We start from the raw sequence: 16754 nt of genomic DNA on the forward strand, positions 1-16754 counted from the left end.
GGCCCATCGAGTCCACTCCGCCATTCAATCATGGCTGATGCGCATTTCAGCTCCACTTGCCAGCATTCTCCCCGTAGCCCTTAATTCCTCTAGACAACAAGAACCTATCAATCTCGGCCTTGAAGACATTTAGCGTCCCGGCTTCCACTGCACTCCGTGGCAATGAATTCCACAGGCCCACCACTCTCTGGCTGAAGAAATGTCTCCGCACTTCCGTTCTGAAATGACCCCCTCTAATTCTAAGGCTGTGTCCACGGGTCCTAGTCTCCTCGCCTAACAGAAACAATTTTCTAGCATCCACCTTTTCAAAGCCATAAATTCAGATGATTTTGAGATTGTAAAAGTAATTGGTAGAGCCATAGCTTTTAAACCTGTTTCGTTTTCAAAATGATTAGTCACCACAGACACATCACACAACTGATAATTTTATATAAATCACATCATATCAGAGTGTTGTATCAGAGTGCTTTAATAATGTTTTCAAACGAAATGATAACTTGAGACGGTGTGTCTTACCAATCCACAATCTTTGTGTGGACAAAGCTAGGTCATGAGAACAATGAAAGCAATGTAATGGAGGGAGAATGGGAGCATAAGGGAAACACACTTTACGGCAGAAATATGGAGGGGAATGTTGTGGGGAACAGGTGTACAGAGACAGAAAGAGCCTGGGTAGAACAGGAGCATGGAGAAAGGAGATCACAGAGAAATAATTAGGGGAACAGCAAGAGCACCTCGGGAGCTCAGCACAGAGGCAGATCAAGAGCAGAGAATCATAGAATCCCTACAGTGTGGAAGGAGGCCATTTGGCCCATCAAATCCACATTGACTCTTGAAGAGCATCCCACTTAGACCCACCGCAACACTCCATTCCTGTAACCCTGCATTTTCCATGAATAATCCACCTAGTCTGCACGTGAAGCAGAGGGTAATAATGGAAGGATGCTTGTCAGACTGGAGGCCTGTGATTAGTGGAGTGCCTCAGGGGTCAGTGCTGGGCATGTTACTGTCTGTTATCTATATCAATGGTTTGGATGAGAATGTACAAGGCACAATTAGTAAGTTTGCAGATGACACTAAAATAGGTAGTATCATGGATAGTGAGGAAGGTTATCAAAAATTGTAGTAGGACCTTGATCAGCTGGGGAAGTGGGCCGAGAAATGGCAAATGATGATTAATATAGATAACTGTGATGTCTTGCATTTTGGAAAGTCAAATCAAGATAGGAGTTTCATGGTGAATGGTAGGGTCCCACGGAGTGTCGTAGAACAGAGGGACCTTGGATTTCAGGTGCACGGTTCTCTGAAAGTGCAGTCACAGGTAGACAGAGCAGTGAGGAAGGCTTTGGCGCACTGGTGTTCATCAGTCAGGGCACTGAGTATCAAAGTTGGAAATTTATGTTGCAATCGTACAGGACGTTAGTGAGGCTGCACTTGGAGTATTGCTATAGGAAGGATGTTATTAAACTGAAAAGAGTGCAGAAGAAATTTACAAGGATGTTGCCAGGACTCAATAGTCTGAGTTATAGGGAAAGGCTGGACAAGCTAGGACTTTTTTTCTTTCGAGCATAGGAGACTGAGGGGGATCTTACAGAAGTGTATAAGATCAGGAGAGGCATGGATAGGGTGAGTGCACTCAGTCTTTTCCTGAGGGTTGGGGAATCGAGGACTAGAGGGTATCAGTTTAAGGTTAGAGGGAAAAGAATAAAAGGGAACCTGAGGGGCAGTCTTTCTTTACACAGAGGGTGGTACACAATTGGAATGAGCTGCCAGCAGAAGTCGTTGAAGCAGGTACATTAACAACATTTAAACAACATTTAGACAAATACATGGATAGCAAAGGATTAGAAGGATATGGGCTAAGTGCAGGAATATAGGATCAGTTTGGATGGACATTTTGGTTGGCATGGACCAATTTGCGTCAAAGGACTTGTCTCCGTGCTGTAGGACTCTACGATTCCTCACCCTCTCCATGAAAACGTTGTCCGTTTTAAGTATTTATCCTCTCACCTTCAATATCTGGCTTCGAGTTTTGGACTTCCCTACCCTGGGAAGTTGACCTTGACTATTCACCCAATCCATGCCCCACATGATTTTATAAACCTTTACAAGGTCACCCCTCAGCCTCCAATCCTCCAGGGAGAACAGCTCCAGCCTATTTAGCCACTTCCTATAGCTCAAACCCTCCAATCCAAGACAGCTTGGTTCCTGACCTCCCTGGTTTATCCTCTGGTGACAAGGAGATAAAGCCATGGAAATGGCCAGATTGACTGACACCAGGGCTTCATATTGCTATGATCCCCCAGTTCATACAGTAAGTGGGGTCCACTTATAGGACAGACACTTACAGAGTATCTTATTGTCTGCAACAATATTCTGCATACATTCTGACATACAGAGACAGAGGGAATGGCAGAAGTTGATGCCATGCACCAATCTCAGCTGGCTGCCAGCCAAGTGCTCAAGACATTCCCAGCAGAGAGAGAGAGAATGCCAGAGAGATAGAGTCAAACCTGCCCCGGTCTCCCTTAGCAACTAGGCCTGCCCTTGATCTCTCTTAGCAACCAGCATCATTACCTCATGCCAGTCTCCTGTTCTTTCTAAGCCCCAACCCTTGCAATGTCTTGCAGGTTTCATTCTAATGGGGGTGAAGGAGTAGAGCAACCTATGTGTATACATGCACAGAACTGCACAGAACATTGAAGATGGCAGGGCAGGTAGAGAGAGAGCAGTAAGTCAAGCATATTGTATCTTCGGCTTTATAAATAGGGTCACAGAATATAAGAGCAAGGAGGTGATGCTGAACTTGTATAAGACAGTTGTTGGACTTGTATCAATCTGGGTGCCACATAAGGAAGATGTGATTGGAGACAGTATGGAAGCAGGTTACAAGAATGGTTCCAGGTTTGAAGAACATGAGTTATGAGGATAGATTGAAGAAGGTGGCACTGTTCTCTTTGGAGAGAGGTCATAGCTACAGTCAGAGTCAGACTTATACAGCATGGAAACAGACCCTTCAGTCCAGCGCTGACCAGATATCTAAACAGATCTAGTTCAATTTGCCAGCATTCAACCCATATCCCTATAAGCTCTTCCTTTTTACATATCCATCCAAGTGCTTTTTAAATGTTGTAATTGTACCAGCTTTCACCAACTCCTCCGGCAGCTCATGCCATACATTCACTATCCTCTGTATGAAAATGTTGTCCCTCAAGTCTCTTTTATATCTTTCTCCTCTCACCTTAAATTTATGCCCCCCTAGTTTTGGACTCCATTACCTTGGAGAAAAGACCTTGACTATCTATGCTGCAGATTTTGCTTTCTTAATACGCCATCATTTAGGGTATATTCAAGGCTGTCATGTATTGCTGATCCCTCAGGAGCTCAAGGAATAATGGGAGGGTGGTTACAAAATGAAATCTAGGCAGAAGATAAGCTATGCTTGCACTTGCATTTACCAGACTCATTCCTCTTGTATTATTCAATGGGCCTCCAAGGAAACTGACAGAGATGTGCATAATACTCCATACCTTTATTTCATTGAAGAATTTAAATCAATTTTGTATAAGATTGTCACTTACTGTCATGTTGACTCCAGTCAGATAACTTCCCAAAAGAAGAATTCACAAGCGTATTGACTTTTTAAGAAAGCCCGAGTTGGAGATGAAAACATCTGCCTTATGGTTGTTTCCACCAAAGAGAACTGGTAGGTATTTTCAAACTCAAGAGCAGGCTGGACAGAGTAGATAGAGAGAAGCTGTTCCCACTTGTAAAGAAATAAAACTTTTTCATTCAGTAAATAGTTAGCATGTGGAATGCACTGTCTGGAAATGTGGCGAGCACAGGTTCAATATGGGCATTCAAGAAGCAATTGGATTCTTGGTTGGATAGAAATAATGTGCATGGATGGAGGAAAAGCAGGAGTTTGGCACTAGATAATGGCATTCATATAATGAGCCAATGCAAGAACATGGGTCGAATAGCCTCATTCTGTGCAGCAACAATTCCGTGCTTTGGCAATCAAGCTTTATCTCCCTTAGTAACCAGGCCCTGACCCCGATCTCCCTGAGCAACCAAACCACGCCTCCTGATCTACCACGGTCACCAGACCTTGATCCCCCTTAGCAACCAGGTCCCGCCCCTGACAACCCGCCCTGACCACACTCAACATCCGGGGCGCCCGACTGCCCATCGTAATTAGGCCCCGCCTCTAATCTCCCTCCGCAACCCGAGCTCACGCACCGAACTCCCTCATCAACCAAACCCCGCCCCAACCGCCCATTGTAACCCGGCCCCGCCCCCTGACCTCCCCGAGGAACTCGCGGTCTCCCCGTTTTCCTCTCCACCCGGAAGCAGTTGAGGCCGTTTGTGACCTTCCCTTGGACTCTCGGAAGGGTCGCCGCCGCCAGTCAAATTCAAATGTGGAAAAGGGGAAAGCCTTGACGAGAAGGCAAAGGAAGGGGCTGTTAAGACAGGACAGCGATTCAGCCAGGCTAGGAGCCGCTCGGCCGCCGTGTTGGTGGCGGAGAGGGTGGGGGCGGATTGAAGATGTTCGCTAAACGGAAAGCGGTGCTGCCCGCTCTCACCATCACAACCACCGTCGGCGAAGGAGCGTCTCCAACCAGGGAGGACAACGCCGAGTGAGTAACGGCCCGGCTTGGGCCTGGCAATGTCAAGCTGCTTCTTGCATCCTCTTTTAGGGATTTCCCAATGCCTTGCCTCCAATTAAAATTTTGCTTCTAAGTAATTCTTGGTTTGTCCAGTCTTCTTCCAATTCTCCAATCTGTCTCGGGGAATCTCAAATTAACCTAGTTTAATATTGTATGGCGCGAGATTGGACATTTACCCCACTCCGAGGGATGCATCCTGCCATCAAGTTTTCTTACTGGTGGTCTGATTCTCAACATTTTCAGTCATTTTTGAAATACAGTCTCTAACTTGTAATTTTACTTCAGATCTTGGATGAAGTTGAACTGTAGAGCAATTTTAGGAGTAATGATCCATCCTTTCTTCACTCAGTGATGTGCCTGAAGTTGTTTATCGGGATTTTCAGAATAATAAGGATATAATAATAGGGGGATAAACTCAAAATATGGAATACGTATTCTGCTCTAAACACTATAGTAGCATTGAATGCAAGGTAATTAAATGGAAATTGTATATTTCCCTGAAAAATGCTATGTTAAAATATTGATAAATAGATCTGTAAATATAATTCTGTGGGCTTAATGAGCCAGCTCGTCATTTGCTCTTTGTGTCAATGCATTGAGCTGTCACGGCCTGGAAAAACCTACATTTGAGGCTTGATCTGTGTTTATTAAGCTCATCTGAAAAGATGCCTAAAAGGTCCTGCTGTTATCTTTCATGACTCTACGTGAAGAATACAAAAAGAACTAAGTTGCTGCTTGTCAATTCTTTGCATTAATTCCAGTTTAGGTGTGCAAAGGCTGAGTGAGATGTGACCCTCCAGTGATTGAACAGCCTATTGACGGTCGTATGCAATCTGACATTAAAAAATGTAGCTTTGAGGACTTGGAGGACAGCTGATCATTTAATTCATTCAGAAGGAAAGCAGAATATTTCTAGCATCAAGTTATACTTTGGTTTGGCACGGTGACAGTAGCAAATTTACGTGTAAATTGATGACTCAGGGTTTGAATCCTACTTCAGCTGATCACAGGTTGATATTTCAGTGCAATGTGTTTTGTCTCTTTTTTTTTTCTATCCAAGTGAGCAGTCACTTCCACTGGTTATTGTTTGATTTTTGAATTGGCCACCTGAGATGTCTGTGCATAGAAATCCTCTGGGAAGCTGTGATCTTGTGAAACGCTGGTAATGTCTATGACTCTGGGCGAGAAGTTTGGGATCAAGCCCTACCTACGCTGGTGGTTTGTGGTAACATATTTGCATAGATGGATTAAAATCATTTTTTTTAGAAAATAATTGAATTGATCTTGATTACTTTTTGGAGATTTTATACTGCAAAGGAATTTTTGTTTATGCTTGTCAAGATAATTGGTACATATGTAGATGATGCAATTGCTGTTTTTTTTGCTAATTCTCGTCATCCTCTTTCAGATGTTTCCCAAGTGTGTTTATCAAAATTTCAAAACTTTGAAGAAATATTTATTGCAACATTCACACTTCTCCAGTTTGCTTGCTTCTCATTGTATCTCTTCACTTGCAGTCACTTTGTGATCAAATAATCAAACTTTAAAATTGGCAAACTGCAATAGCAAAATTATTGTCCATCAATGTTCTAATTATGGTGCGTCCTTTGCTGCTTTTTTGCTTAGTTGGTGACTGTTAATTGCATACGCAATTTAAGGAATAAGATTTGTTTGAATTCTACATATACTTTAACTTCTCAACTAAGGCACAAGATTGGAACAATGTTGTATCAGTTTCATCCAAAAGCATATTAAACCCTTTGAGTCCATTTCAGTGACTTTTTAACTCTGTTTGACCCCAGAATCTCTTCCAGAGTAACTTGCATATAGTTCCTAACAGTAATCTGTTCATTTTAGGTGTTAATCTTAGAGTTTTCTCACATTTTATTACACTGATAACCTGAGCTGGCAGTGATGCATCCTGCCATCAAGTTTTCTTACTGGTGGTCTGATTCTCAACATTTTCAGTCATTTTTGAAATACAGTCTCTAACTTGTAATTTTACTTCAGATCTTGGATGAAGTTGAACTGTAGAGCAATTTTGGGAGTAATAATCCATCCTTTCTTCACTTAGTGATGTGCCTGTGGAATTTGCTACCAACGTAGGCATTAAAGGCCAAGACATGTTTTGATTTCAAGAAGGAATTGAATATAGCACTTGGGGCAAAAGCGATCAAAAGATATGAGGAAAAAGCAGGAACAGAAATTGAGTTGAATGATCAGCGCCGATCATAGTGAATGGCAGAGGAGACTCAAAGTGTCTCATGGTCTACTGCTGCCCCAATTTTCCATGTGAATTAGGACAGGGTTGGCCATTCGGCACCTCGAGCCTCTTCCACTATTCAATAAGATCACAGCTAAACTGTTTGTGTTTCAAATTTCACATTCTTAGTAAACTTAAACTCCCTTGCCTAATCAATCTTCCTTTGCTTTGAAAATAATCAATGACTCCAGTGCCTTTTGAAGCAGAGTTCAAAGTTGTACAACTCTGAGAGAAGATAACTTTCCTTAATCTCTGTTCTGATGAGTCAAGAAAAAAACATGGTTGTTCTCTCAATTCTGCCTGACCAATATTGAGTCAAAATCCTAGAACTCAGTCTGCAACAGCACTCATTTTCCCACACCCCAAGGACTGCAGTGTTTCAAGAAGAGAGCACACTGTCACTTTCTCCTGGAGATTAGTGACAGACTGTAAATGCTGTATAGTCCACATTCCTTTGCTATATAGTCCAGCCAGTATAGTCCACATTCCTTTGAATTTAAAAAAAAAAGTGTGATCCTAATTTTAGAACACTGGCCCCTAATCCTGGACTCCCTAGACAAAACGTAATTTACACACTCACCTTCTCGGGAATCTTAGTAATTTCACAATCTTACACATTTCAACCAATTCCCCCTCACTCTTCTGTACTTCAATGGAACTAAACCCAGCCTGTCCAACATATCCTCATAGACAATGCAATTTGTTTAAGGTGTCGGTCTAGTAATCTCCTCTAGTAACTGCCTCCAACACTTAACTTTCTTCTTCCAATTAGGGAGACCAAAGCTATATACTGTATTTGAGACTTCTCACCATTGTCCTGTATAACTGTAACATAACATCCTTTCTTTTATGTTCAAGTCATCTTGTTGTAAAGAATGGCATTCCACTAGCTGTCTTGACTCTGCACTGAATTTGCATTCTGACTTTTTGTTACTCATGCCACCAACACATCTACCCCCCTCACCCAATCCCACAACTTTGAATTCTGCAGTTCATTATTTTAGTGACACTCTGCTTTTTCATTCGTCCTGCCAAAGTGAACAACTTCACATTTTCTGATGTATATTCCAACTACCAGATTTTTGTCCCTCATTTAGCCTAACTGCATCCTTCTGCAAACTGTTTAAATCATCTTCACAACATATTTTCCATCCTACCTGGTGTTGTCTGCAAATTTTAAAACTGTGCCTTGACTTCTACATTGCACCCTATGCAAAATATTGAACCTCAATTCAGGAGGTAATCTAGAAGACTGACTTGCATTTAGATAGTGCCTTTCAGGGCATCCCAGGGTGTTGTGTAGCATAATTAAAATCTGAAGTGTATTCACTTTTGTCACGTTGAAGATATATTGTACTGCGCAAACAGCCATGTGATACAGACCAGGTATTCTGTGTTAGTGATACTGGCTGTGGCAGAATGTGGAGAGAACGCCCTTTTATTTCGAGTGATCTTTTACATATCTGAAAGTCAGCATCTCTGACAATGCAGCATTCTCTCAGTCCTGTCAACCTGTTGTGCTGCACTATCTGGAGTGGATTTTTAAACTTGAACACCTTCTGATTCTGATGTGTGACTGCTGAAACTGAGGTAAAAGTAACATCTTAGCTACTTTTTCAGTGCATAAAATTTCAAAATGTTGAAGTTACCAGCAAACCATCACACTTTCTAGTCTTAATAGTTAGCAGCAGCACAAAGTTCATTTTGATCCTTTTAAATCCCCAAAGGAAAAAAATGCTGCTGTTTTCACAATGCAACAGACTGGTGTTAAATGGATCACAATGCAGAAGGCTTGACTGGTGAATAAAGGCACGACTTGAAGTCTTTCTTTGTTGGCCAGATTTCACTTACTGGAGCTAGTTGGACAGTGCATACATGTTTTAATTCCACAGTGTAGTCTTTCAGCAATCTGTGAGATTTCTGACTTATGCTGTCTGGTCTGTGCCTTCTCCAGGTCAATTGAAAGGTTTTCTACGTAAGGCTAAACAAAGTATGATCATGAACCCACTGTTACAAGAAAATGACTATTACGTGTCTTAATTTATTCATTGCTTTGATTCTTAAGAGCAAGAGAAAATAGTTGAAAAATTGGGCTTGATTGGAAAACCCAGAACTTTTACACATAGTCATAACTAAACAGAATTTGTGATTATTGTATTTAATTTAAATTGGTGGTAAGCTACAACAGGTTCTCATTAAACCATAAACTGTTTGTAGTGAATCTCCTTGTGTGCCAAAGATACTTCAGAGCAATGACAAAAATCTAAGAATATAAAAACCTTCACATTGAAACTTGTTTCTTTCACTTTTGTCCTGGTCTACAGTTCTTTGACGATCAACTGCCCGACAGTATCTCGGAGATTTCTGCTGTTCAATGTTGGTGAATAATTTTTGAGAAGATTTGTAGCTCAGGTTGATGATAAGTATGTAAGTTAGTCAGCTCGCTGAGCTTGAAGGTTTGTTTTCAGACATTTAGTCACTATACTAGGTAACATCATCAGTGACAGTCTGTGGTGAAGCACTGGTGGTATGTCCCACCTCTCTCATTTATAGGTCTTGGTGTAGGTTTGTGGGTTACCATGATGACAAGGGGTCTCTTGGCTAACATTTGAATGCAAAGGAGACATCGCACCTGTGCCTAGTGTGATCACCGAACATCTCACATAAACTTTGTAATGGCATTGCAAAATGGAATTCTCAATGATGGCTCAAGTTGATTTATTTTATTCCTTTGCCTTTATAGCCTACAAGATCATGAATTCAGCTGATGATTCTACAGTTGCCAAGGTTGATCAGCTGAGTTAGCCCAGACCACCGCTTCCCGAGCGTTGCATTTACTTAAGGAGCCATTGGGGAATTGCAATTTATTGTAGATACAAGAGAGTTATTTAAAAACTTTAACCCAGGCTAAGTGTTTTTTATGTGCATAACATATCATTCAAAAATTGCCAAAACCTCAGTAGTAAATTGAGATCGGGTTTGGCAGCTGCCCTCAGTTTTAAATCGGTGCTTCTTCTAAATTCTTCTTTTGAAGGGTTATATTTGTCCAACCAGGCACCAAACATACTGAGATATGTGTGCAACTCTGCTGCCAGTTCCTAACAGCCTCTATCTGCGAACATCCAGAATTTATGCCTGGCTGCTGCTTAGACTATTTGATCAAATCACTGGAGCTGGCACAAAATGTTACCAAAAAATGGTCATTGTTTAACACAATTTAAATGTGAAGTTCACTATAATTTTTCGCATTGATCTCCCATAATAGCTGTATTATTTTTCGCTGAGGTCAGATTTGTTAAGCTTTTTGTTGAAGTTCACTCTTGCATCATAGCTTACTCTTAGGCTTTCCCACGTGGATGTCATACATTTATTACTGTATACTGACCTCCTATTACACAAGAAAAACCTTGCGTTTATAGAGTGCCTTTTAATGTTTATGAAATGTCGAAAGGATCAGCTCTGTTATTAGACAACAGCTGTCATCAAACCACAAGATCAATAAAAAGTAAACATGGGGAAGCAGAGCAGTTTCTGAAATGTTCGAGAGTTTGAGACTGAAATAACTGAAGCCATGACAGAGAATACTGGAGTGAATGCAATTGTGCATGTCCAAGAGGTTAGAATAGGGAGAGAATGGAAATCTGAAGCTGTAGAGCTGAAGGAAGTTAGAGGTAGTAAAAAATCAGAAGAATGCAGAGAATGTACAAATACAAAACCAAGGAGGAAAGACATAAAATAGCATTTGACTTGTTTGCATGACCAATGACAAATATGTTGACTGACAAACATAGTCTGAGCTGGTTCAATGTGGTATTTACCAACTTGTTTGATGACATATGTAAGGAGGAGATTTTGATTGGCAGATTTTAATGCTTTTCTGAGCTTGTGGTTTGAACAGTTGAGTGGTTGTAAACTATGCTTGTGTGAATAGAGGTTGATGTGTTTAAGGTTCTGATGCTACCTTGTCTTGTTCCAGTGGCCATATCGCATTTTTCAGATTGGCAACTAAAATGTATCAATGCATTTGACACTTGCCCACAAACAATATTCTTTTTCCTAGGCTACAAAGTTGTCACCCCACACTGTTGGCAGGTCAAATAACTGGCCTAAGTTTCAGCAGCATCCTTTTGCCGAAACAGAAAGTAGAACCAGAGTTGTCCCTATTTCAGTAAACAATGCCATCATAAAGAAGGTATCAAAATGGGACCTGTTTACTGAGGGGAAACAACGAGCGTCCTACCCTGACCTACTGTCTAATAATATATTTCTTATGCAATCAATTACTGATGCTTCCTGAACCCCATAATTTAATACATCTGTTTCTGTACTTCTGTTGGAAGGAGTTTTAACACGTATGATATTGCTGACTAAGGAGCATTTGGTTGAAATTTTTGATGTTGCACTCAATTTGCGACAATGTTTGGTTTTACGACACGGCGGTGAACCCTTTTTGTTAATTAAAACGCCCAGAAAACCTCACCTTGCTTTGTAATCTCTTAATCTATGAGGGACAGGGATCTCCCATATTCCACTATTTAAAGCAAAAAAAGCAATTTACTCTTTAACTTTAAAAGTGACCATTAACCAAGTTACATCAACTTAAGTTCAAGATCACACAGCGGCTGTTGTTGTCAAGAGTCTGTCTTCCTCTGGCTATCGATTTCCCTGGATCATCTTTGGTCTTTTGCTGCAAAGGTGTTTCATATGGAAAAGGTACTTTTTGATAGTGTTTTGAATGGCAATCTCTCTTGATGGCAGTTTACTCTGTCTAACTTTCAAAATGCCTACTTCTTTATACACCTAACATTGGATTGTCTCACTGGTTCAAGGTTTGCAAAATCAATAAATTCAAAATCTGTTGGGTTTTAGTATCCTGGAGAATAATTTAAACTGGTTAAATTCGAATTGTTGTCAAAATAGCAACCAAAACTCAAGGTCTCTGTTTCACAGCCAAATGTTACATATTTTCAATTGTCCAGTACACTCTGAGACTGTCAGCTAGTCATATGACAGGTGCTTGTATGCTCTCAGTGCAAAATAGCATTCACTCTCAAAAGTACACACTTTCAACTTCATAACAACGGGGGTGAAAAATGAGCGGAGTCTGCTGATTGTGCTCAAAATACAGAAAGCTGGTACACGGGTGTAGCAGGCAATCCGAAAGGTTCCATAGAATATTCGCCTTTATATCAAGCAGATTGCAATATGAAAGTAGGGAAGCCTTACTGCTACTGTGCAAGTTGTTGGTGTGGCCATTTCTAGAGTGCTGTGAGCAGTTTGGTCCCCTTTATTAATAAAAATATATTATTTAAATGGAGAGAAGGTTGGCTAGGATGATCCCTAATTTGGAAGGGAATGTCTTTTTAAAACATTTTACTTTCACCTGTTTTTCTAATCAGTCTGTTCAGAGATTTTGTTATGCACTTCTGGAGCAGATGGGACCTGAACCCAAACCTCCCTGTCTTGTGGCAATACTGCCACAAGAGTCCCTTGGAGGGAGTGTCTTATCAGCAAAAGTTAAACAGGTTGGGACTCTACTAGTTGGAATTTAGAAGAATAAGAGGTGATCTCATTGAGGCATATAGAATTTGTAAGGGGCTTGATAAGGTAAATACTGAGAGGATGTTTCACATCACTGGAGAGTTTAGGGTGTAGTCTGGGTGCCAATTTAAGACTGAGTTGTGGATGACTTCTCTCAAAGGGTTGAGAGTCTTTGGAACTTTTTACTGCACAGAACTGTGGGGGCAGAGTCCTTGCATATTTAAGGCTAAGGCAGATTTTTAATTGGTAGGGGAGTCAAAGGTTATGGGGTAAAAGGCAGGAAAGTGAATGTGAGCATTGTGGGATCAGCTGTAATCCTATTAAATGGCAGGCAATCCCTGAAAGGCAGAATGTCCTACTCCTGTTCCTATTTCTTCTGGTCTTGTGATTGGCAAGTGGGCTCTGATTGATTGGTAGAAACGTCACCCTGAGCAATGAACCAGTGAATGGCTGTCACCTTTCTCTCGAGCTAGATTTATTTAATCTTGTCACTTGTACCAAGGTATAGAGAAAAGTGGATAATGTCGCCATGTTCCGGCGGTATGTTGGATTACAGAAGTAGAAGCAGGCATAATGCGTGTATCTGTTCGTTGTGTCTGCAATGTTCGGACCCTGTATATTAATAAGTGTGTGTACTGGAAGCTACAAGTGCTCCTCACAGCGAGTCCAACTGACAGCCCTAAATTTGTTGTCAGTGCAATTCTTTGCACGTTCAGGATTATTCAGCAAATGTAGAGTCAGTGTCCACTTGCCAACCAATCAGTACTTTCTTGTCATGCAACAAAAATGTTGGTTTTCCCCTCAATTTTGTGTTTTTATTGTCATGATGGGTGCAAAATGAAAAACTTCAACAAAATGTGTTTTTTCAGAAGTACTGAATAATTCCGCAATACCAAAAGACATAGCAATACAATATATTTGACCATGCGGGGAATGCTGTTCTGCAAGTTAGAATCCCTGAACTTTTCATTCAACAGCTGTTAATGCTCAATAATATTAGATTACATCCAGGATTTAAAGAAAACTCCCTTACAGAGAGAGTGATCAACTAGCTCCCTGAACACCAGTGAAAAGGGGAAAGAAAACTTGTTGAAATTCACATTAGTCTTCTCTCTTTTAGCCACTAGTTTCCCTGTGCAACTATCCTGAGCTGTTTGTACTTCATCAAGTTTTGTATGTTTTCTGCATACCATGGTCGTTTGGAACCATTCACATTACGTTGCAGTCAAGGCCTATCACCTTCCCATTGAACATTCCTCTCTCTTCTACATTCGACAGGTTTTTTTAAGTATTGAAAATAGATTCTCTCAACTCTTTTCTTCTTTTCTCAAACTTTGTTGGACTGTAACTGTGGGCTCATTCTTTTTTACTTTTTAGAATAAGCGATCATAAATTCCAATCAGGGATCCTGTGGTCAATGAACAGTTGCTGAATAGCTGAAATTTTACATTGACTGTATGGATACCATCGTATCTAATCTGTATAGGCGCACCCAGGAGCCAGCCATTCAGTCTGTTGAGCCTGCTCTGTCATTCAATTTGAACAAAGCTGATTGACCAGATCAATGTCTTTTTATCCACTTAATCCTCATAACCCTGTTGACCAGTTTTAATCAATCTGTACCTTAAAACATACTCAGACAGCTTCTGCTGTTCTCTGTGGTGAAGAATTCAAAGGTCCACCACCTTCTGAGTTCCTTTTTTTTTAATTCATCCATGGTATGAGGGCAGCCCTGGCAAGGCCAGTGTTTATTACCCATCCTAGAGGGCATTCAGAGTCAACCACATGAGAGTCACAAAGTCGTACAGCACAGAGACAGCCTCTTTGGCCCAAACTTGTCCATGTTGACCAAAATGTTTATCAACACTAAACCCACTTCCCTGCACTTGGCCCTATCCATGTGTTTGTCCAAATGCCTTTTAAATGTTGTTAATGTGTCCACCTCAACCACTTCCACTGGCAGCTCATTCCATATTTGTACCACCCTCTGTGTAAAAATGTTGCCCCTCAGGGTCCCTTTTATTCTTTCCCCTCTAACCTTAAACTGATGCCCTCTACAGTTCTCGATTTTCCAGCCCTGGGAAAAACACTGAGTGCATTCACCCTATCCATGCCCCTAATGATCTTATACCCTTCTGTAAGATCCCCCCTCAGTCTCATATGCTGTAAAGAAAAGAGTCCTAGCTTGTCCAACCTCTCCCTATAATTCAGATCGTTGAGTCCAGGTAACATTCTTGTAAATTTCTTCTGTACTCTTTCCAGTTTAATAGCGTCCTTCTTATAGCAAGGTGACCAAAACTGAACACAATACTCCCAAGTGCGGCCTCACTAACGTCCTGTACAACTGCAACATAACTTCCCAACATTTATACTCAGTGTCCTGACTGATGAAGGCCAGTCTTCCAAAAGTCTCCCTCACTGCCCTGTTTACCAAGTAGGACCCTTTAAATGCTGCTTGAGGAAACCTTCCTGAACGCACTTAACAAATTCCAACCCATCTAAGCCCTCAATACTATGTTAGTCCCAGTCATTTTAAGAAAATTAAAATCCCCAACTGTGACAACTCTATTGCTCGTGCAAGTCTCCCCAGACTCCCTGCATATTTGTTCCTCTAAATCCTGTGGACTTATAGCACAACCCCAAAAATGTCACCATCCCCTCCTTGTTTCTTCGCTCCACCCACAAAGCCTCACTGGATGATCCTTTAGTTATTGGATATATCTGGTCAGGACCAGAAGATTTATCCAGCTTCATACATTCTAATACATCCAATGCCACCTCTGCTGTGACATGGGCTGTCCCCAGGATATCATCACTAAATTCCCCAATTTCCCTAGTCTTCATGTCTTTCTCCATGGTAAACACAGGAGAAATATTCATTGAGAACCTCACTCATCTTCTGAGGTTCTACACAAACCTGTCCACTTTGGTCCTGGAGGGGCCCTATTCTCTGTGGGACTACTACTGCGATACTTCTCTTAATCAAAAATGCATCTCCACCTCTCTGGATTCCACCACCTCTGTCCTGCCTAAAGCCTGTACCCTGGCATATTAAGCTGCCATATTTCTGTCATGGCTATAATATCTCAGTCCCGTGTACCTATCCACACCCTGAGTTCATTGCCCTTACATGTCCGCCTCTTGCATTGAAATAAATGCAATTAAGTCCAACAGGTATTCCTTGCTCCCTGTTGTGTTCCAGTCTGACCTTGCTCCTCACTTTACTATTTCTGATTACTGCATCTCCTTCTAGCCTCTCACTTACCTCCCTGCTGTTGACTATCCCCCGCCCCCACCAACCTAGTTTAAATCCTGCCTTGCAGTGCTAGCAAACCTGCCAAGGTATAGGACCCCCTTCAGTTCAGGTGAAACCCGTCCTTCTTGAGCAGGTCACCTCTGCCACAGAACCCATCCCAATGATCTAAAAATCTAAATCCCTGCCCCCTACATCAATTCTTTCGCTACACATTCATCTGCCATATCCTCCTGTTCTTACCCTCACTAACACGAGACACTGGAAGTAATCCAGAGATTATCACCAACGAGGTCCTTTCTTTAAACTTTTTTCCTAGCTCTCTATGATCACTCTGCAGGGACTAATCCCTATTTCTACCTAGGTCATTTGTGCCAACATGCACAATGAATCATAGAATCCCTACAGTGTGAAATTAGGCCATTTGGCCCAACAAGTCCTCACCTGACCCTTTGAAGAGTATCCCATCCTGACCCATTCCCCAACTACCCTGACTAATGCACCTAACGTATACATTCCCGAATACTTGTGGGCAATTTAGCATGGCCAATTCACCTAACTGGCACATGTTTGGACTGAGGGAGGAAACTCACGCAGACAAGGGGAGAATGTGCAAACTCCACACAGGCAGAAGCCCGAAGCTGGAATCTAACCTTTTGGTGCAGTGAGGCAGCAGTGCTAACTATTGAGCAGCCATGCTGCCCCTACCCCTGGCTGCTGTGGGTCTGAAGTCACATGTAGGCTAGACCAGGTAAGGATGGCAGTTTCCTTCTCTCAAAGACAGTAGTGAGCCAGATGGTATTTCCCATCAATTGACAATGGAATAAAAATTCTCCTTCTCTTGCATGTAAATGACGTTCCCCTTGTTTTTAAATTGAGCCCACTGATTCTAGACTACTCAATCGAGGCAACCTCTTTTCTGCATCTATCCCTTAAGTATTTTGTAAGTTTCAATGAAATCACCTCTCATTCTTTCAACTCCAGAGAAAAGGGCCAAGTTTGCCCTGCGTCTTTATGGGACCATCCT

At 41.6% G+C, this 16754-nt stretch overlaps 2 protein-coding genes across 5 annotated transcripts in view; one reads left to right on the forward strand and one right to left on the reverse strand.

Moving 5' to 3' along the window:
• The window catches only part of LOC140494513 (cyclic AMP-responsive element-binding protein 3-like protein 3), a 100565-nt gene extending 96517 nt beyond the window's left edge, over window positions 1-4048 (reverse strand). For 3 of the 4 annotated variants that reach the window (XM_072593773.1, XM_072593770.1, XM_072593775.1), the window contains exon 1: window positions 3582-4047. Coding sequence is in view for 1 of the 4 variants with exons in the window: in XM_072593774.1 (XP_072449875.1) it covers window positions 3582-3587 (6 nt within the window). In the remaining 3 variants the exon portion in view is untranslated. Of the gene's footprint in view, window positions 1-3581 lie in introns of all 4 variants that reach the window. The other variant, XM_072593774.1, reaches the window with a different exon arrangement.
• A 242-nt stretch (window positions 4049-4290) lies between these two features.
• Window positions 4291-16754, forward strand: part of map2k2a (mitogen-activated protein kinase kinase 2a) — a 75230-nt gene continuing 62766 nt past the window's right edge. The window contains exon 1 of the mRNA XM_072593776.1: window positions 4291-4640. Within this exon, the coding sequence (XP_072449877.1) occupies window positions 4549-4640 (92 nt within the window). The 5' untranslated portion in view covers window positions 4291-4548. The remainder of the gene's footprint in view (window positions 4641-16754) is intronic.

The sequence above is a fragment of the Chiloscyllium punctatum genome, chromosome 24 (genome assembly GCF_047496795.1).
Source record: "Chiloscyllium punctatum isolate Juve2018m chromosome 24, sChiPun1.3, whole genome shotgun sequence".
In the NCBI taxonomy this organism is placed as follows: Eukaryota; Metazoa; Chordata; class Chondrichthyes; order Orectolobiformes; family Hemiscylliidae; genus Chiloscyllium; species Chiloscyllium punctatum.